This window comes from Anomalospiza imberbis, chromosome 4, assembly GCF_031753505.1.
Source record: "Anomalospiza imberbis isolate Cuckoo-Finch-1a 21T00152 chromosome 4, ASM3175350v1, whole genome shotgun sequence".
NCBI lineage: Eukaryota > Metazoa > Chordata > Aves > Passeriformes > Viduidae > Anomalospiza > Anomalospiza imberbis.
This window is the reverse complement of record NC_089684.1, coordinates 71,425,544-71,447,578: the sequence shown is the minus strand read 5'-3', so window position 1 is coordinate 71,447,578 and position 22,035 is coordinate 71,425,544. Positions and strand designations below refer to the sequence as shown.

The 22,035-nt window shown below is 56.7% G+C and overlaps 1 protein-coding gene across 1 annotated transcript; it reads right to left on the bottom strand.

The window, feature by feature from the left end:
* Positions 1-1,932: 1,932 nt before the first annotated feature.
* Positions 1,933-10,122, bottom strand: TEX261 (testis expressed 261). Its single transcript, XM_068189149.1, has 6 exons — positions 9,965-10,122; positions 8,423-8,502; positions 6,219-6,372; positions 4,378-4,445; positions 3,254-3,356; positions 1,933-2,198 (listed from the first exon to the last, which is right to left on the bottom strand). Exons 1-6 carry the CDS (start codon positions 10,032-10,034, stop codon positions 2,083-2,085), a joined length of 591 nt encoding a protein of 196 aa, XP_068045250.1. The 5' UTR covers positions 10,035-10,122; the 3' UTR covers positions 1,933-2,082.
* Between the last annotated feature and the right edge of the window lie 11,913 nt (positions 10,123-22,035).

Here is a 22,035-nt window from a genome sequence, read left to right as displayed (position 1 = left end):
CACAGAACCTCTGGCAGCTCCTCCTTTTCTACAACATCCAAATAAAATCTTTTATTTCCCTTGGATTTGGGAACACCTGGAATTATTCCCAGCACTCCAAAGCTCCTTTCCCGGGAATCCCAAATCCTCCATTCCCCGGGAATTCCCTCGGATTTCTTTTTATCCCAGTTTTTTTCCCTCCTCCTCCAGCTGGAACTCAAAGATTTAAGGCTGGGAGGGATTTTTCCCGAATTTCCCTCAATTCCTGCTCCTTTTCCCTGCGGATTTTCCAGGCGGAAAACTGGGAAGGAGAGGCCCAAAAAATACCTGCAAAAGGGAAATTCTTGCTGGAAAAGGAGCAGGAAATTTTCCCAAATTTCCTGGAGCTTTTTCCCAGAATTTCTCCAAGTTCTGGAACTTTCCTGGAGCTTTTTTCCAGATTTTTCCCAATTTCTGGAAAGTTCCTTGGGTTTTTATTCCCAGAATTCCTCCGAGTTCTGGAACTATCCTGGAGTTTTTTCCCAGATTGTTCCCAAATCCTGGAGTTTTTTTCTGGATTTCTCCCAAATCCTGGAACTTTCTTGGAGTTCTTTCCCAGATTTCTCCAAATCCTGGAGTTTTTTTCCTAAACTTCTCCAAATCCTGGAGTTTTTTTCTGGATTTCTCCCAAATCCTGGAGGTTTTTCCTGAATTTCTTCAATTCCTGGAACTTTCCTGGAGTTTTTTCCCAGATTTTTCCAAAATCCTGGAACTTTGCTGGAGCTTTTTCCAGATTTCTCCAAATACTGGAATTTTTCCCATATTTTTCCAAATTCTGGAACTTTCCTGGAGATTTTTCCTGAATTTCTTCAAATCTTGGAGTTTTTTCCCGTATTTTTCCAAATCCAGCTTTTTTGGGGCTCTCCCTTCTGCTTCCAGGGGAATTCCAGAGCCCAGGAATTTCCTTTTCCTAACCCTTCCAGATCCAGGAAAATCCACAATCCCACGGGATGGGGGATGGGATCTGAATCCATGAATTTCCCCCAAAATCCTGGAATTCCTGTGGCAAAATTCCACCCAAATTCCACAATCCCAAGTCCAACCTGGCCTTGGATACTTCCAGGGATCCCGAAAAAATCCCAATCCCAATAAAAACCCTCAAAACCCCAAGGAAAATCCAGGATTTTTCAACTTTATTCATAGATTTCCCGCATTCCCGGTGATTCTGGGAATGTTTTTCCCAAATTTCCAGGGGTTTCATCCCGAATTTCCTTTTCCTGGTTAAATATTTATAGAATTCCACAATTTCCCTAAAATCTGATTCAGCTCCTGGAAATCCAGGCTGGGAAAATATGGAAAACAGATTCCAGCTTTTCCAAAGGAATTTTTTTTGGAAATTCCTCAAAAAAAAAAACCTCTGGATCAGGAATTCCCAAGCCTGGCTGGGGTGGGAATGGAAAAATCTGGATAAAAACAGGAATTTTCTCATGGGAAAGAAGAAATTTGCAGCTCCCTTGGAGAATTTTCACCCTTTGGAAAAGGAGGAAGGAAAAATCGGGGAATTCTCAACATTCCCCCTCTATTGCAGGATCGGAAAAACCTGGAATTCTGTGAATTCCCTGGAAAAAACGAGATTCCCACGGAAAATCCCTTCTCATCAACTCCTTCCCAAGGCTTTGCTGGAGGGAAGAACGGGAATTTCCAGGATTTAAACCGCCCAAATCCTGATTTTTTTTTTTTTTTTTTTTTTGGGGATCACTCCCTCTGGAAAAACGGGATGAAGGGACAGCGTGGAATCCTCTGGATTTATCCCAATTTTTCCCATTTTTTTTTAAATTCATGGCTCTGTGGAACCCTCAGGAAAATCCAGGAGCAGCTCCAAAAACAACCCCGCACGGAACTGGGAAATTCCCCAAATTCCCAAGATTTTCCATGGAAACATTCCGAGGAATCAGCAGGAAAAGCTGGAAAAGCCCCAAACGTGGTCGGCACCTCCAGGAGTGTCCAAGTCTCTGAATTCCCAAAGAATTCCCGGCGGGGAAAAGGCGGAAAGAGGCAAAATTTGGGATATTCCGGATGGGGATCTTCTGGATATTCCCAAATATTCCCAAAGATTCCCAAATTTCAGTAGATTTTCTGCCTGCTGGGCAGGATGGCTTCCTTGATAAAGGAGAAAATCAGGAGAATCCCAGAGCGTTTCCCTCTTTTCCCCTTGGTGAAATAATTGGAGACGACGTCGTCTGCGGAAAACGGGGAACGGGGTCAGAATTCCAGAGGGGAAGGGGAGAATTTGGGGATTTTGGGCTGGGGTGGAATTCCCAAAGGAGTTGTGGCTGCTCCTGGATCCCGCTGGGAATGTGGGGATTGGGGTTTTGGGGGAATCAGGGATCCCAAATTCCATGGAATTCTCGGAGCTTTTGGAGTGTCAAGGAATCCCGTATTTCTGGGATTCTTTGAGCCTTTGGGATCTCCAATTTCTGGGATATTCGGAGCCCTTGAGGACCCCAAAAATCCCAAATTTCTGGGCCTTTGGGACTCCCAATCCCCTGGGATTCCCTGACCCTTTGGGAACCCCAAAAATCCCAAATTTTTGGGACACTCTGACCCCTTGGTGACCCTCAAAAATCCCAGAATTCTGGGATTCTCTGAGGCCTTGGCTCTCCCAATCTTTGTCATTCTCCAAGGCCTCAGGGAACCCAAATTTCTGGGATTCCCCAAGGGTTCCGAAGCACCCAAGGATCCCAAATTTCTCATTCATTCCAAGCCCTTGTTGACCCCTGAAAATCCCAAATTTCTGGGACATTCTGAGCCTTTACAAAGTCCCAGGAATCCCAAATTTCTGGGGCACCCAGGAACCCCCAGTCTATGGAATTCTCGGAACTTTTGGGTATCCAGAAATCCCAAATTTCTGGGACATTCTGATCCATGATGCCCCCAAAAATCCAAATTTCTGGGACGTTCTGAGCGGGATCGGAACCGGATGAGCTTGAAATCCTTTCCCACCCAACCCCCTTCCCAACCCCATTCCCATTCCCAACCTCATCCCAGCCCCGTTGCCAACCCCGTTCCCACCTCTGGGCTGCACCGTGGAGTTCAGGACGTTCAATCCTTGGGATTCTCCAAGGGCTCAGGGATCCCCCAAAAACCCAAATTTCTGGGACCTTCTGAGCGGGATTGGAACTGGACGAGCTCGAAATCATTTCCCACCCAATCCCATTCCTGACCCCAATCCCAATCCCAATCCCATTCCCAACCCCAATCCCATTCCCAATCCCGTTCCCGACCCCGTTCCCACCTCCGGGCTGCACCGTGGAGGGCAGGACGTTCTCCCCGGCCGACAGCGACACGAAGAAGGCGAAGGGAATCAGCCACAGGCAGAAGGTGAAATAAGCCAGGACCTGCAGAATTCCCAAAATTCCAACCGGAATTCCCAAAATTCCAGCTCAGAAATCCCAAAATTCCAACCCAGAATCCCCCAAAAATTCCAAGAATTCCAGAGGAAAAGTGTCCATCTCACCCCTTTTCTGTGGAGGAAAACTTTCCTCAAGGTGTTCCCAAAATCTTTGGCTGTTCCTGGTTTTCTCTTGAACTAAGACAGAATTCCCAAAATTCCAACCCAAACCCCCAAAACTCAAAATTCCAACCCAAAACCCCCGAAATTCCAACTGGAATTCCAAAAATTCCAACCCAAAAACCACAAAATTCCAACCCAAAAACCCCAAATTCCAACTGGAATTCCCAAAATTCCAACCCCAAAACCCCAAAATTCCAACCGGAATTCCCAAAATTCCAACCCCAAAACCCCAAAATTCCAAGAATTCCTAAGGAAAAAAATCCACCTCACTCCTTTTTTGTGGGATAAAAAAGTTCCTTCGAGGTGTTCCCAATTTTTTTGTTCTCCCTGGTTTTGAATTCCCAGATTTTAATTAAGGATTGATTTAATGAAGATTTTAATTAATTCAATTAAATCCACATGGAAAAATTAATGAACTTTATGAAAAAAAAACCCAAAAAATCAGGGAAAAATTGGATTTTCCACAGTTTTTTACAGAATTTTGGCCTCTTGGGATTTTTGTCATGAAATTCCAGCAGAAAAATCAGGGATGGGAATTCCCAATAGGAAAAAAATTGGGGTTAAATTGGTAGAAAAATGGAATTTCAATTATTTATTTCCTATTTTCCCTAGAATTTCCTATAATTTCTAAAAGTTTTGGCATTTTAGGGATAAATTGGGATTAACATTCCACATTTCTGGAATTTCCTGGGAAAACCCCAAACCTGCAGCTCCCAGGGAATTTCAGAACCTCAAGAAACCCCAAAAAAATTGGGAAAAAAAATTAATTTTTATTTTGAAGAAATTTGCAGCCAAAAATTGGGATTTTTCCAATGGGGAAAATCACGGAATTTTTGGGATCTCACCTCGGAGAAGAGGTAAAATTCCTCAGCAAAATATTGGAATGCCAGGTAGTGATTGACCACGACCAGAACTGTAGGGGAGAAACAGGGAAAAACATCGGGATCAGAACATTCCAGTGGGAAAATCCCAAAGTTTGGAGCCCTCCCATTCCCCCCGGGCCAATCCCAAAAATCCCAAAAAAAATCCCCAAAATTTCCCTCAAAATTTCTCCAAAAATTCCCCAAAATTCTCAAAAAATCCCAAAAAAATTCCCAAAATTCCCCCCAAATTCCCTAAAATTCCCCACATTTCCCCCAAAAATCCCCAATAATTTCCCCAAAATTCCTCAAAAAATCCCCCCAAAATTCCCAGATATTTACCCAAAAAAATCCCCTAAAATCCCAAATAATTTCCCAAAAAATCCTCAAAAAATCCTCAAGAAATCCCAAAAAACTCCTGAAAAAAATCCCCATGAAATCCTAAAAAATGCAAAAAATACAAAAAAAATCCTAAAAAACACAAACAAAAAATCCGAAAAATTTTAAAAAATCCCCAAAACCCCCCAATAATTCTCTCAGAATTGCTCAAGAAATTCCCAAAAAATCCCCACGGAATCCTCCAAAAATCCCTAAAAAATCCCTAAAAAATCCTTGAAATTTTTCTAAAATTCCCCCAAAAATCACCCCAAAAATCCCCATATAACTCCCTCAAAATTCCTCAAAAATTCTCAATAATTCCCAAAAAAATCCTCAAAAAATCCCAAAAATTCACCCAAAAATTCCTGAAAAAATCAAAAAAATCCCAAAAAATTCCCCAATATTTCCCAAAACTTCCTGAAAAAATCCCCAAAAATTCCCACAAAATCCCCTATAATTTCCCAAGAAACCCTCAAAAAATCCCTAAAGAATCCATTAAAATTCCCAAAAATAGCCCAAAATATCCCAAATAATTCCCTAAAAATTCTTCAAAATTCATCAAAACCTCCCCCAAAAAATCCCCAAATACATCCAAAATATCCCCAAAAAATCCCTAAAAAATCAAAAAATATATCCCAAAAAATCCCCAAAAATCCTCAAAAAATCCCCAATTTATCCCTAAAAATCCTAAAAAGAATCCTAAAAAAAATCCCCAAAAAAATCCCAAAAATTCCCCAATAATTTCTCAAAAATTTCCCAAAAAATCCTCAAAAAATCCCCTTAAGAATAAAAAAAAATCCAAAAAATTCCCCAAAAAAATCCCCAAATATTCCCACAAAAATCCCAAAAAAATGCCAAAATACTCCTGAAAAAAATCCCCGAAAAATCCCTAAAAAATCCCCAAAAAATCAAACAATTCCCCAAAAAAATAAAAAAAAAAAATTCCAAAAAAATCCCCAAAAATCCCCTAAAAAATCCTCAAAAAATCCTCAAAAAATCCCTAAAAAATCCCAAAAAATCCCCAAAAAGTCCCCAAGGAGCGCCGTGTGTGGTCGCAGGAGAGGAGGAAGCTGGAGGAGATGAGCACCAGGCAGGGGAAGCTCTGCAGCAGCCCCAGGCACACGAGACTGCTCAAGAGCCCCGCGGCCACTGGGAACCCCAAAATTCCGGCACATTCGGAGCCATCGGGGAACCCCAAGGATCCCAAATTCCTGGGGCATTCCGAGCTTTTTGGGGCGCTCAGGGAATCCCATAAATTTCCCAAAAATCCCAAAAAAATCCCCAATAATTCCCTGAAAATTCCTCGAAAGATCGCCACGAAATCCTCAAAAAATTCTCAAAAAATCCCCAAGAAATCCCAAAAAAATCCCCAGAAAATCCCCAAAAAATCCCAAAAATTCCCAAATAATGCCCCAAAGGCCTCGATGCCCTGAGTGCTGGCGTCTGACCGCAGGAGAGGAGGAAGTTGGAGGAGCTGAGCACCAGGCAGGGGAAGCTCTGCAGCAGCCCCAGGTACACGAGGTTGCTGAAGAGCCCGGTGGCCACCAGCAGCGCCGGGAAGTGCTCGAACAGGAACAGCCCCAGGTGCACGGCCGAGGAGAACTGCGGGAGGGAAAGGGTTAATGGGGTATGGGGAATGGGTGAAGGGGGGAATGGGGGAAATGGGAAGGGAAAGGGTTAATGGGGGAATGAGGGAAATTGGGGGAATGGGGGAAAATGGGGAGGGAAGGGGTTAATGGGGTATGGGGGAATGGGGAAATGGGGGAATGAAGGAAATGGGGGAAATTGGGGAGGGAAGGGGTTAATGGGGTATGGGGTAAGGGGGGAAATGGGAAATGGGGGAAATTGGGGGAATGGGGGAAATGGGGAGGGAAAGGGTTAATGGAGTATGGGGGAATGGGGAAATTGGGGAAATTGGGGGAATGGGGGAAATTGGGGAAATGGGGAGGGGAAGGGTTAATGGGGTATGGGGGAATGGGGAAATGGGGGAATGAAGGAAATGGGGGAAATTGGGGAGGGAAGGGGTTAATGGGGAAGGGGGGAATGGGGAATGGGGGAATGGGGAAATGGGGGAATGAAGGAAATGGGGGAATTGGGGAGGGAAGGGGTTAATGGGGTATGGGGAAATGGGGGAAATGGGAAATGGGGGAAATTGGGTGAATGGGGGAAATGGGGGAAATTGGGGGAATGGGGGAAATGGGGAGGGAAAGGGTTAATGGAGTATGGGGAAATGGGGAATGAGGGAAATGGGGAAATTGGGGGAATGGGGGAAATTGGGGAAATTGGGGAGGGAAGGGGTTAATGGGGTATGGGGGAAATGGGAAATGGGGGAAATTGGGGGAATGGGGGAAATTGGGGAGGGAAGGGGTTAATGGGGAATGGGGGAATGGGGGAAATTGGGGGAATGGGGGAAATGGGGGAAATGGGGGAAATTGGGGGAATGGGGGAAATGGGGAGGGAAAGGGTTAATGGAGTGTGGGGAAATGGGGAATGAGGGAAATGGGGGAATGGGGGAAATTGGGGAAATTGGGGAGGGAAAGGGTTAATGGGGTATGGGGGAAATGGGGGAATGGGAATGGGGGAAATGGGGAAATGGGGATTAATGGGGGAAATGGGGATAAATGGGGATTAATGGGGGAAATGGGGATTAATGGGGGAAATGGGGATAAATGGGGATTAATGGGGGAAATGGGGATTAATGGGGGAAATGGGGATAGAAGGGGGAAGGGGGAAATGGGGATTAATGGGGGAAAAGGGGGAAAATTGGGATAAAAGCAGGGGAAATGGGGATTAATGAGGAAGATGGGATAAAATTGGGATAAAAGGGGATAAAATAGGGATTGATTGGGGAAAAGGGGGATAAAAGGGGGGACATGGGGGAAAAGGGGGGAATGGGGATTAATGGGGAGAAAGGAGGGAAATGGGGTAAACTGGGGTAAAGGGGGGATAATGGGGATAAATGGGGATAAAAAGGGGGGAAATGGAGATAAAAGGGGAGGAAATGGGAATTAATGGGGGAAATTGGGATAAAAAGGGACAAAAAGAGGGGAAACGGGATAAATGGGATTAATGGGGTAAAAATGGGGATAGAGGGGAGGGAAATGGGGAGAAATGGGGATGAATGGGGGGAAGAGGGGAAATGGGGGGAAACGGGGGTAAATGGGGGATAGGGGGGCAACAGGGGGGACAAATGGGATAAAAGGGATAAAATGGGATTAATGGGGGAATGGGAAAATAGGGATTGATGGGAAAATGGGGATTGATGGGGGAAATGGGATAAATGGGGGAAAAAAGGGAAAAAGGGGAAAAAAAGGGAAAAAGGGGAAAAACAGGGTAACAAGGGGGAAAAGGGAAAAAACAGGGATTTGGGGTTTCTGGGATTTGGGGTTTCAGGATTTGGGGTTTCGGGGACTCGGGGTTTCTGGGATTTGGGGTTTTGGGGATTTGGGGTTTCTGGTGTTTGGGGTTTCGGGGATTTGGGGTTTCCGGGATTTGAGGTTTCAGGATTTGGGGTTTCGGGATTTGGGGTTTCCGGTGTTTGGGGTTTCTGGTGTTCGGGGTTTCCAGTGTTTGGGGTTTCAGGATTTGGGGTTTCGGGATTTGGGGTTTCAGGTGTTTGGGGTTTCAGGATTTGGGGTTTCCCAGGACTCACCCAGATCATGGATTTGATGATCCTCCTGGTGGCCACCGTGTACTCCTCGATCAGCTCCGCCAAGTAGTAGAGCCCGGCCGCTGTGGGGACAGCAAGGGGACACCGCTGGCACCGCGGGGTGGCACCCGCCCACGGCGGGTTTGGGGACACCCAGGGACCCCAAATCTTGGGGACACTCTGAGGTTTGGGGACACCCAGGGACCCCAAATCCCTGGGACAATTTAAGGGCTTGGGGACACCCAGGGACCCCAAATCCCTGGGACAATTTAAGGGCTTGGGGACACCCAGGGACCTCCAGGCTTGGGGACACATTACGGACTTGGGGACACCCAGGGACCCCAAATCTTGGGGACCTTCTGAGGGTATGGGGACACCCAGGGACCCCAAATCTTGGGGACCTTCTGAGGGTATGGGGACACCCAGAGACCTCCAGTCCCTGTGGAGATTTAAGGGCTTGGGGACACCCTGGGACTCCCAACCTTGGGGACACTCTGAGGGTTTGGGGGCCCCCAGTGTTGGGGACACTTTGAGCGCCTGGGGACACCAAGACACTCCAAATCTTGGGGACATCCTGAAGACTCGGGGACACCCAGGGACCCCAAATCTTGGGGACACTCAGAGCTCTCAAGGGCACCCAGAGACCCCAAATCCCTGGGACACTTGAAGGGCTTGGGGACACCCAGGAACCCGCAATGTTGGGGACACTCCGAGGGCTTGGGGACACCCTGGGACCTCCAGGCTTGGGGACACTCTGAGGTCTCCGGGACACCCAGGGACCCCAAAACCGGGGGACACTCTGAGGTCTCCGGGACACCCAGGGACCCCAAAACCTGGGGACACTCTGAGGTCTCCGGGACACCCAGGGACCCCAAAACCTGGGGACACTCTGAGGGCTTGGGGACACTCTGAGGTCTCCGGGACACCCAGGGACACCAAAACCTGGGGACACTGTGAGGGCTTGGGGACACCCAGGGACCCCAAATCCTTGTGACACTTGAAGGGCTTGGGGACACCCAGGAACCCGCAATGTTGGGGACACTCCGAGGGCTTGGGGACACTCTGAGGTCTCCGGGACACCCAGGGACCCCAAAACCTGGGGACACTCTGAGGTCTCCGGGACACCCAGGGACCCCAAATCCCTGTGACACTTGAAGGGCTTGGGGACACCCACAGACCCCAAATCCCTGTGACACTTGAGGGGCTTGGGGACACCCAGGAGCCCGCAATGTTGGGGACACTCTGAGGTCTCAGGGACACCCTGGGACCCCAAATCTTGGGGACACTCTGCGGGCTTGGGGACACCCAGGGACCCCAAAATCTCAGGGACCTTCCGAGGGCTCGGGGGCACCCAAGGACCCCAAATCCCTGGGACACTTGAAGGGCTTGGGGACACCCAGGAAGCCGCAGTGTTGGGGACACTCCGAGCCCTCGGTGCCACCGGGCCACCCCGGTTGTCCCTCCTCCCCCTCCCCTCCCCCCGCCACATCGCGACACGGCCGCAGCGGGCCCAAGCCCTTCCCGCAGCCGCCGGGGCGCTCTCACCGATGGCCAAGGTGACAAAGGCCACCTGCACGAGCAGGGACAGCCAGCTGAGCACGTACATGAACCACATGGCGGGGCCGGGCCGCGCCGGGGCCGCTCCCGGTGCCGCTCCCGGGGCCGCTCCCGCTCGGCGCCCGCCACCGGAACCAGAGACACGCGGCACCGGAACCAACGAGACGCGGGGGGAGCCCGGCACAGCGCCCCCTGCAGGCGCGGAGGACACGCGCTCCCAATTGGGCACCCCAAAATGTGCGGGGGGACCCCAAAATGTGCGGGGGGACCAGGAGTGGGAGAAGAGACTCCCCAAAGTCTGCAGGAGGTGGGAAATGGATGGGGACCCCACAAATTGTGAAGGAAAACCCAAAATGTACACGCACCCCAAAATGTGCACGGACCCCAAAATACGGGAGGGACCCCAAAATGTGCGGGGGGACCCCAAAATGTGCGGGGAGATCAGGAGTGGGAGAAGAGACTCCCCAAAGTCTGCAGGAGGCGGGAAATGGATGGGGACCCCACAAATTGTGAAGGAAAACCCAAAATGTACACGCACCCCAAAATACGGGAGGGACCCCAAAATGTGCGGGGAGACCCCAAAATGTGCGGGGAGACCAGGAGTGGGAGAAGAGACTCCCCAAAATCTGCAGGAGGTGGGAAATGGGTGGGGACCCCACAAATTGTGAGGGAAACCCCAAAATGTGCAGGGACCCCAAAACACGGGGGAGACCCCAAATCTCTGGGGGACCCCAAAAGGACAGGGGCTCTAAAGGGTGCAAGGACCCCCAAAACCCTACAGAGACCCCAAAGCGCAGAGGGACCCCCCAAAATGTGTAGGGACCCTAAAAACCATTTAGGGACCCCAAAAACGCCACCGGGCTGGACTGGGAGGGGTTTGGGGTGCGGGGTTTTGGGGTCGGGGGGTTCTTTTTGGGGTGTTGGGGCGCTCGTTTTGGGGTGCTCTGGGGTTTGCTTTGGGGTCTCGTTTTGGGGGCCACGGAGGGCTCATTTGAGGGTGGTGCGGGTTCGTTTTGGGGTCTTGTTTTGGGGTGCTGGGGGCTCATTTTGGGGTCCGGGGCGGTTTCATTTTGGGGTCCGGGGGGGTCATTTTGGGGTCTCGTTTTGGGGGCCACGGAGGGCTCATTTTGGGGTGCTCTGGGGTTCATTTTGGGGTCCGGGGGGCTCTTTTTGGGGCGGTGCGGGTTCATTTTGGGGTCCTGAGCTCATTTTGGGGTGCTCGGGGGATCGTTTTTGGGGTGTTGGGGTGCTCATTTTAGGGTCTCGTTTTAGGGTGCTGGGGGATCCTTTTGGGGTGCTGGGGATTCATTTTGGGGTGCTGGAAGTTCATTTTGGGGTCCGGGGTTGTTCACTTTGGGGGTCTCATTTTGGGGTCCTGGAGGGCTCCTTTTGGGGTTTTGGGGGCTCGTTTTGGGGGTTAATTTTTGGGCGTTTATTTTGGGGTTTTGGGGGCTCCTTCTGGGGTTTTGGGGGTTCATTTTGGGGTGCATTTTGGGGTTTTGGGGACTCCTTTTGGGGTTTTGGGGGTTCATTTTGGGATGCTGGGAGTTCATTTTGGGCGTTCATTTTGGGGTTTTGGGGGCTCCTTTTGGGGTTTTGGGGCTCCTTTTGGGGTTTTGGGGGTTCATTTTTGGGCGTTCATTTTGGGGTTTTGGGGGCTCCTTTTGGGGTTTTGGGGGTTCATTTTGGGCGTTCATTTTGGGGTTTTGGGGGCTCCTTTTGGGGTTTTGGGGCTCCTTTTGGGGTTTTGGGGGTTCATTTTGGTCGTTCATTTTGGGGTTATGGGGGCTCCTTTTGGGGTTTTGGGGGTTCATTTTGGGGTTTTGGGGGTTCATTTTGGGGTGCTTGGGCCCAGAAGAAGCGGTGCCAGCCCCCCCAGCCCGCAGCACCCCGGGGTTTTGGGGGAACCCCCAAACGAGGCCCACCCTGAACCCCCCCCCCGTGCGACAGAGGGGACAAAGGGGGTGACAAAAAGGGGGACAAACGGGGGGCCAAAGTGTCCCCGCGCCCCTCCCGCGGCCGGAGGGGACAGAAGGGGGGAGGTGACGAAGTGACGAAGTGACGAAGTGACGAAGTGACGAAGTGACGAAGTGACGGGCGGCGCTAACGCGGCCCGGCACGCGCGGCACCGCGGAGCCGGGGGCGCGGTGACCCCGCGGTGACCGAGCGGTGACAGAGGGGTGACAGAGGGGTGACCGAGGGGTGACAGAGGGGTGACCGAGGGGTGACCGAGGGGTGACCGAGCGGTGACCGAGCGGTGACCCCGCGGGGGGTAGGGGGGCTGCGGCCGGACCCGCCAGGCCCCGGGGACGGCGCGGGCAGCGGGGACTGGGGGGGACAGGGATAGGGATGGGGACAGGGTTAGGGATGGGGACAGGGATAGGGATGGGGACAGGGATAGGGATGGGACAGGGACGGGGACAGGGAGAGAGACAGGGATGTGGACAGGGACGGGGACAGGGATAGGGATGGGACAGGGATGGGGACAGGGACGGGGACAGGGGATAGGGACAGGGACAGGGACGGGGACAGGGGATAGGGACAGGGACAGGGACGGGGACAGGGACAGGAATGGGGACAGGGACAGGGATGGGGACAGGGGATAGGGACAGGGACAGGGACGGGGACAGGGACAGGAATGGGGACAGGGACAGGGATGGGGACAGGGGACAGGGACGGGGACAGGGACGGGGACAGGGATGGGGACAGGCAATGGGACGGGGACAGGGACGGGCAGCGCCTCCGCCTCCTCGCTGCCCTCTCTGCGCTCCCTGGGAGGTACCGAGATCCTCCCGAACCCTCCCGAACCCCCTCGATTCTTCCCGAATTCCCCGAACCCCCCCCACCCCCCCGATCGCTCCCGATCCTTCCCGACCCCTCCCGATTTTTCCCGATTTTTCCCGATTTTTCCCGATCGCTCCCGATCGCTCCCGATCGCTCCCGAACCTCCCCGATCGCTCCCGATTTTTCCCGATTATCCCCGAACCCCCCCGATCGCTCCCGAACCCCCCCGATCGCTCCCGATTTTTCCCGATCACTCCCGAACCCCGCCCGATCGCTTTCGAACCTCCCCGATCGCTCCCGAACCCTCCCGATCACTCCCGAACCCCGCCCGATCGCTCCCGAACCCCCCCGATCGCTCCCGATTTTTCCCGATTATCCCCGAACCCCCCCGATCGCTCCCGAACCCTCCCGATCGCTCCCGATTTTTCCCGATTGTCCCCGAACCCCCCCGATCGCTCCCGATGCCGCTCCCAGCCCACGCCGATCCCGGCAATCCGGGATAAACGCCCGGATTCCTTTGGGATGAGCACGCCCCGCGTTTTGGGGCTCCCCCCGTGTCCCCCCTGCCCGAATTTCCCCCTTTTCCCCGCAAATCCCTTTTTCCTGCCCCTTTTGAGGGCTCCGGGTACCCCAAAACCCCTGTGAAACCCAGGTGTTCTGGGCACCCCAAATACCCCAAGCACCCCTAAACTCCAGGTACCCCAAGCACCCCAGGAACCCCAAAACCCCTGTGAAACCCACGTGCTCCGGGCACCCCAAATAGCCCAGACAAAAACCCCAAAACCCCCAGCACCCCAAACACCGCGGAACCTCTGTCAACCTCCCATGTCCTGAGCACCCCAAATACCCCAAAACCCGGAGCACCCTGAGTGACCCAGGCACCCCAAAACCCCTGTGAACCTCCGGTGTCCTGGGCACCCCAAACACCTCAAATACCCCAAAACCCCGAGCACCCCAAATACTTCAATAGGGCGCTCCTCACCCCCACCCCTCCCTGTCACCCCCAAATTCCCGTGTCCCCAAATTCCCGTGTCCCCAAATCCCCGTGTCCCCGCTCAGCTCCATCCGCCATTTGGGCATTTAGGACCCTCGGAGCTGCGTGCAGGGTCATTTTTAGGGTTATTTTTAGGGCTATTTTTAGGGCTATTTTTAGGGCTATTTTCCCTTTTTTTTTTTTTTTTTTTTTTTTTTTTTTTAGGATTTTTTCTCCTTTCCCATTTCCACTCCGCAACCAAAACCCCGTGAAGTTGCGGGCGGGCCCCGCCGGGAGCTGCCGGGGAATCCGGGCGTGAAAAATGTGCGAGAGGCGCCGCGGGAGCGCCTTTCCCTCCCCTTTTCCCGCTCCTGACGGAGCTTTCTGCGGCTTCCCCCCATTCCCCTCACACCCCCGCCCCAAATCCACCCCACAGCTCCCCCAGGGATCCGGGATGGAGCTTCCTGAAGATTCTCAGGGAGTAGTTTGGGGTGCCCCACAAAATTTCGGGTGTCTGGCACCCCCACAGCTCGGCTCGAACCCGTGGATGGGGTTTGGGCCCCCCCCACATCTTTCTGGAGGGGTTTTTCCCACAAATCCCATAAATCCCCATAGATGGGGCTTTGTTTCCAAGCCCCATAAGCTCCCAGGAATGGGATTTGGCCCCCAAAAAAACCTACACGTCCCCATGGATGGGATTTTTTTCCCAAGCCCCACAAGTCCCCATGGATGGGATTTGCCCCCCCCCCCCCAAAATCCCAAGTCTCCCTCTGGAAGGTTTTTTTTTCCCCAAGCCCCCAAATCCCCATGGATGGGGTTTTGTTTCCAAGCCTCATGAATGGGATTCTGTCCCCCAACCCCTGAGCATCCCCATGGATGGGATTTGACCCTCAGTGCCCCCCACCTCCCCCTGTCCGAGGCCCATCCCCATTCCCATCCCCACTCTGTTCCCATTCCCCCACCCCCATTCCCATCCCATTCCCACTCCCGTTCCCATTCCTGTTCCTGTTCCATCCCCATCCCATTCCCATCCCGGTTCTCATTCCCATTTCCCCATTCCCATTCCCATTTCCCCATTCCCATTTCCCCATTCCCATTCCCCCATCCTCTTCCCCATTCCCGTTCCCATTCCCATCTTCATTCCCGTTCCCATCCTCATTCCCCCATCTCCATCCCCATTCCCCCACCCCTATCCCCGTTCCCATTCCCATTCCGACTCCCAGTCCCACCCCCGTTCCCATTCCCCCATTCCCCATCCCTGTTCCCATTCCCCCATCCCGGTTCTCATTCCTGTTCCCATCCCATTCCCCCCCATTCCCATTTCCATCCCCATTCCCATACCCATTGCCATCCCTGTTCCCATTCCCCCATCCCCCCATCCCTGTTCCCCTGTTCCCATTCCCCCGTTCCCCTGTTCCCATTCCCCTATCCCGGTTCTCGTTCCCATTCCCCTACTCCCCCATTCCCACTCTCATTCCCACTCTCATTCCCACTCCCATTCCCAATCCCATCCCCATCCCATTCCCCCGTTCCCGCTCCCGCTCCCGCTGTCCCGCACTCCCGGCCGCGCTGCCGCGGGCTGGCAGAGCCGCCCCCGCCGCCCCCGCGCTGCCGCCGCCGCCGCTCATCGGCTCCGTGGTGCGCCGCGGGTCGCGCTCCGGTCAGCCCTGCCTGATCCGGGCCCCGCTCCCCCCGGAGCGCCGCTCCCGCCGGCTGCCGTCAGCTCCGCTCAGCCTCCCGCGCTCCCCGAACCGTGAATGCACCGCGGCCGGGGACCGGCCCCGCTGCTGCGGCTGCGGCTGCGGCTGCCCCGGGACCGGCTCTGCCTCCCCGGGACCGGCTCTGCCTCGCCGGGACCGGCCCTGACTCCCCGGGACCGGCTCTGCCTCCCCGGGACCGGCCCTGCCTCCCCGGGACCGGCCCCGCTGCTGCGGCTGCGGCTGCGGCTGCCCCGGGACCGGCTCTGCCTCCCCGGGACCGGCTCTGCCTCCCCGGGACCGGCCCCGCTGCTGCGGCTGCGGCTGCGGCTGCCCCGGGACCGGCTCTGCCTCCCCGGGACCGGCCCTGCCTCCCCGGGACCGGCCCCGCGGCTGCGGCTGCGGCTGCCCCGGGACTGGCTCTGCCTCCCCGGGACCGGCCCCGCTGCTGCGGCTGCGGCTGCCCCGGGACCGGCTCTGCCTCCCCGGGACCGGCCCTGACTCCCCGGGACCGGCTCTGCCTCCCCGGGACCGGCCCCGCGGCTGCGGCTGCGGCTGCGGCTGCCCCGGGACCGGCTCTGTCTCCCCGGGACCGGCTCTGTCTCCCCGGGACCGGCCCCGCTGCTGCCCCGGGGACCGAAGCGGGAGCAATCGGGAAAAGGGGGAGGTGAATCGGGAAAAGGTGGGGGATCAATCGGGAAAAGAGGGGGTGATCAAGAAGGATAGGGAGGATCAGTCAGGAAGGATGGGGGGATCAATGGGGAAGGTGGGAAAATCAATCGAGAGAAGGGGGGGATCAATAAGGAAAAGGGGGATCGATCAGGAAGGATGGGGGAGCACCCGCTGCCCGCACCCCCGGGGGACCCCCGGGATGGGGACACGGCGCCCCCACAGACCCCAAACGGCGGAGGGGACACGGGGTGGCCGCACCTCCCTCCGGGCACCCCTGGATCTGCTCCGACCCCAGCACCCCCCAGGTGTCCCCAAAATGGTTTTGGGGTGACAAATGGTGGTGGGAGCGGATCCCCATCGTGGGATGGTCCCATGGATTTGGGGTCTGGGAGGAGGGGCCGGGGTTACCCCTGGATTTGGGGTGCCCCCATCTCCTGTCCCTGTCCCCATCCCTTGTGGGGTGCCCAGGACACCCCGCTTCCCTCGGTGGGGATTCAGGGGTCCCATTTCCCCTTGGGTGGGATTTTGGGGATCCCATCTCTCCTCAGCCAAGGTTTGGGGGTCCCATTTATCCTCAGCCAGATTTGGGGGTTCTGTCTCCTCCTGGGGGGGGATTCAGGGGTCCCATCTCCCCTCAGCAAAGATTTGGGGGTCCCATGTCCTCTCGACCACGGTTTGGGGGTCCCATCTCCCCTTGTCACGGCTTCAGGGGTCCCGTGTCCCCTCAGCTGGGTTTGGGGGGTCCCATGTCCCTTCAGCCGGGTTTTGGGGTCCCCTGTCCCCTCAGCCGGGTTTAGGGGTCCTGTCTGCCCTCGGTGCTCCTGCTGGGGCTCCTTCCCAGCTCCCGGGGAGCACTGGGAGACTCCCAGTCCGTCCCAGTCCATCCCAGTGCAGCCCCGCGCGCTGCTGGGAGCGCTGTGGGGACAGCCCCGCCTGTCCCCTCCACCAGCCCGGGTGACACCGAGGCGGTGCCACCAGCCCGGGTGACGCCAGGGCGGTGCCACCAGCCCGGGTGACACCGAGGCGGTGCCACCAGCCCGGGTGACACCGAGGCGGTGCCACCAGCCCGGGTGACGCCAGGGCGGTGCCACCAGCGCGTCCCCAAATCCCTCCCCGGGAGCCGATTAACTCAGTTTCAGCGCCGGCCCCGAAGTAGGTCAGGCGTGTGACACCGCGGCCACCCCACGGGTGACCCCAGGGGACAGCCCCGGCCGTGTCACCTCCCCTCCGCAGTGCGGGGAGGTGGCACGGGCGGGGCGGTGACATCGCCGCGTGTCCCCGCGCGCGCGCTCTGCAGGTGGATGGGGGAAACTGAGGCACGGGGAGGGTGGAGGAGGGGCGGAGCTGCTCCGGAGGGCTCTGGGGGATTCCCCCCCCACTCCCCCCGCTCATTAATAATATCAATTAGCGATGGGGCGATCAGCTTTAACGAGCGGCGCCCCTCGGCTCCTGCCCTGTGCCCCCATCGGTGCCCCCCGTGCCCCACGGGAGCGGCCCCGCGGCCCCATCGCCCCCGGGCCGACCCCACCGGGGTCCCACAGCGGGACCCCCCCACTGCTGGTGATGGGCACTCCTTGGGGCTGTCCCTGTCCCTGTCCCTGTCCCCGTCCCTGTCCCTCTGGACACGTCCATAGCCCCTTTCCCACCCCCATTTCTGGTTTTTCATGTCCCTGTCCTCTCTGTCCCCATCCCTGTCATTGTCACTGTCCCTGTCCCCATCTCTGTCCCTGTCCCTGTTCCCATCTTTCTGTCCCCATCCACATCTCTATCCCGGCCCCATTCCCACCTCCACCCCTATTCCCATCCCCATCCTCATCCCCATTCCCTGTCCCTGTCCCATCCCCATCCCTGTCCTGTCCCCATCCCTGTCCCCATTCCCCATTCCCCATTCTCTATACCCATTCCTTGTCCCCGTCTCTGTCCCCATCCCTGTCCCCATTCCCCATTCTCTATCCCCATTCCTTGTCCCCGTCTCTGTCCCCATTCCCTGTCCCCGTCCCCATTCCCTCTCCATGTCCCTATTCCCTGTCCCCATTCCCTGTCCCCATTCCCTATCCCCATTCCCTGTCCCTGTCCCATCCCCATCCCTGTCCCCATTCCCCATTCCCTATCCCCATTCCTTGTCCCCGTCTCTGTCCCCATTCCCTGTCCCCGTCCCCATTCCCTCTCCATGTCCCTATTCCCTGTCCCTGTCCCCATTCCCTCTCCATGTCCCTATTCCCTGTCCCCATTCCCTATCCCCATTCCCTGTCCCTGTCCCATCCCTGTCCTGTCCCCATCCCTGTCCCCATTCCCCATTCCCTATCCCCATTCCTTGTCCCCGTCTCTGTCCCCATTTCCTGTCCCCGTCCCCATTCCCTCTCCATGTCCCTATTCCCTGTCCCCATTCCCTGTCCCATTCCCTGTCCCTGTCCCCATTCCCTGTCCCCGTCCCCAGCCAGCACAGGGACAGCGTGGGCAGCCAGGCCGGGGGCTCCGTGGGTGACATCGGTGACATTCCTGGACGGAAAGGTCACAGCCACATCCCAGTGCTCGGCCCCAACCCTCAGAGCCGAGGCCGCTCCATGAAATACGTGACAGTTCCCCGGAACGGGCCGGAGCCACCCGTGTCCCCAGTGCCACCACCCTGGGGCGGCTCGGCCCCAACAGTGTCACCTCCCAGCCCCATTCCCAATCCCCTCTGGAATTCACCTCCCGGCCCCTCCACGGTGTCCACCTGGGAGGCGGCGTGGCCGGACCGCAAATGTCACTGACACTGTCCCTGCCTGGATCCCTGGGATGGGGAGTGGGAGGGAGGGAGGGATGGAGAGTGGGAAAATGGAAGGATGGATGGAGGGATGGAGCAACGGAGGGATGAAGGGACAAAGGGATGGAGGGATGAAGGAGCAGAGGATAGCAGGATGGAAGGAAGGACGGAGGGAAGGAAGGACGGAAGGACGGAAGGACGGAAGGAAGGAAGGAAGGAATATGGATGGATGGACGGACAATCAGACAAATGGACGGACTCTGGGAATGGGACAGACAGCACTTACAGCACAGCTGGATTCTCCGAGAACAGAGCAGGATTCCAGAGCTGCAAGAAGGCAACTGGACACAGGGAAGGACACACGGACAGGCCCCGCTTCCCTGCATCCCGGCTCTCCTGCTCAATCCCTTGTCCCGGTACTGGTGGCATGGATGTGATCCCGTGTGGTGCCAGAGCATGCTGGGCACCGCCACGGCTCCGACACCGCCCTGTCAGGATGGGGACGGGTGTGGGATCATCCGCTCGGGATGGGGGCGGGTGTGGGATCATCCATTTGGGATGGGGACGGGTGTGGGATCATCCGCTCGGCATGGGGATGGGATCACCCGCTGGGATGGGCACCCCAAATCCAATCCCAACGGCTGCCTACCTATGGAGCAGCTGCCCACGCATCCCTCCACCGCCCCATTCCCATTTCTCCGCTCACCATCCTCTTCCTCCGGGCGGGATGTCCCCGAGATGTCCCCAGGACGTCCCCGGTGCCGCTCCGACCCCAGCTCAGCAGCAGCGGGGTGGATCCAGAGCCCGGAATTCAGCCCAGCCCCCCAAAATCAGCGCTGCCCACGGAGCGGAGCCGTTCTTGCCTGGGCCGCCTTCTCTCCTCTCTCAGCCGGATCCGCCGTGGTCCCGGGCCCACGGGATGCTCCGTGGGTGGAGCTCGGGATAACGGGGGGGCCTCGGCCCAGCTTTGGGGGGCTCGGCCCGGGTCCCCTGGTGCCAGTGTCCCCTCTCCGTCCCGCTGCCCTCGCTCTCCCTCAGTGCGCCCACCCGGAACCCACGGGAGCTCCGGGGATGGAGATTCCCTGCAATTCCCGGGCTCTGCCAGGACCGGGGTGTCCCTGGAGCGTTCCCGGCTCCCGCGCCCTGTTCCCGGCGTGGGATCCGCTGCCCGTTTGCCCCGAGCCCCCCAAAACTCCGTGTCTTACCCCGCGCCTCCCGTCCCGCCGGTAGCACCCGGTGGGACCCCAGATGGGAGAAGCCACCTTGCCCGGGCTGGGGACACGCTCAGGGGACCGCGGGGACCCTCCTGTCCTCGTCCCCGAGCGGGTGGCGGGATGCGGTCGGAGCGCTCCCGGCACGGCCCCGCCGTCCCCCTGGCGCCGAGGGTGGCAGCGGGGACAGCGCTGTCCCCACGCCGCGGGCCTCGTGGGACTCACCGGCGGCTCCCGGCTCCGCTCCAACTTTGCCACAAGTTGAGACAAAGGCGGCGGGCGCCGTCCCCTGTCGCCTGTCCCCGCTGTCCCCAGACAGGCTGGGGCCACCAGGACTAATGAGGGCACGAGGGCGGTGGGCTCGGGGGCTGCACACGCACTCTCCCCGCCTTAACCCTCCCCCTGCCGCCGCCTCCCCCGCCTCGGGGGCAGCCGGGCTCGCTCCTCCCGCGGGCCCCGGGACCCCCAGCCGGGAAAACAGGGACAGTCCCGTGGGTCTGCATCCCCGGGGCGGCGGCGGTCACCGAGGAGGAGGTGACACACGGCAAGGAGCACCCCCAGCCCCCGGGGTCACCGCCATGCCCCACTGAAGGGCGGGGGGGAGCCGATCCCAGTCCCGTCCCGGCTCTGTCCCCATGCCGGCTGTGTCCCAGCTGCCCCACTGTGTCCCCATCCCAGCGTCCCAGGACCACAGAACACCTGGCAGTGGTGATGTGGCCGTGCCAGTGTGGGATGTGGGATTTGGGATGGCCTGGCTGGTGCTGTCGAGGGGGAAGGGGTTCCTGACCATGCCGGGCCACCTGTCCCCTCCTCCAGTCTCTGTGTTGTTGTCCCGCGCTGTTTGCAGTTGTCCCTGTTCCTCCTCCTCCCTGTCCTCATCCATCATCCATCCATCATCCATCCATCCATCCATCCATCCTCCATCCATCCATCAATCCTCCATCCATCATCTGTCATCCATCCATCCATCCATCATCCATCATCCATCATCCATCCATCAATCCTCCATCCATCATCTGTCATCCATCCATCCATCCATCCATCATCCATCATCCATCCATCCATCCATCCATCCATCAATCCTCCATCCATCATCCGTCATCCATCCATCCATCCTCCATCATCCATCCATCCATCATCCATCCATCCATCATCCATCCATCCATCATCCATCTATCCATCATCCATCCATCATCCATCCATCCATCATCCATCCATCAATCCATCCATCCATCATCCATCCATCCATCATCCATCCATCATCCATCAATCCATCCATCCATCATCCATCCATCATCCATCCATCCATCATCCATCCATCATCCATCCATCATCCATCCATCCATCCATCCATCCATCCATCATCCATCCATCAATCCATCCATCCATCATCCATCCATCCATCATCCATCCATCATCCATCCATCCATCATCCATCCATCCCTCTCTCCCTCCGTCCCTCTCTCTCTCTCTCCCTTCACATTTTCCATCCCTCCATCTCCCCCCTCCCCTCTCCCTCCTTTCCCTCCCTCCCTGTCCCCGGGGTGGGAACAGCGATGGCTCCCGCGCTGTCACCTCTGCCATCAGTGTCACCTCTGTCATCACTGTCCCCTCTGCCATCAGTGTCACCTCTGTCATCAGTGTCACCTCTGCCATCAGTGTCACCTCTGCCATCACTGTCCCCTCTGCCATCAGTGTCACCTCTGTCCCCCGCTGGGCGCTGCGGGGCCCTGCAGGGCTCAGCTGTGACCCCGCTGCCCCGGGGCGGGGACACCGGGCAGCGGCTGCGCAGGGCCGCCCGAGCGAGCGAGGGGACACCGGGGACACCGGGGACACCGGGGACACCGGGCACAGAGGGGACACGGCCGCTGCTGGCCCACGGACACGTGCCACACCCCTCCCTGGGGACAGAGGGGACAGGGGGACCCCCTTATCTGGGGGGGATTCCGGGAAGGAGAGGCTGAGGGCGAGGGGGG

What these genes read in the sequence shown, in the direction of transcription:
- TEX261 (XM_068189149.1), bottom strand. Translation starts at nt 10,034, where the DNA reads ATGTGGTTCATGTACGTGCTCAGCTGGCTGTCCCTGCTCGTGCAGGTG. An exon ending in TCATCAAATCCATGATCTGG is followed by an intron (nt 6,373 to 8,422) that starts GTGAGTCCTGGG and finishes TCCCTCCCGCAG; the next exon opens with TTCTCCTCGGCCGTGCACCT. An exon ending in AATTTTACCTCTTCTCCGAG is followed by an intron (nt 3,357 to 4,377) that starts GTGAGATCCCAA and finishes GGAATTCTGCAG; the next exon opens with GTCCTGGCTTATTTCACCTT.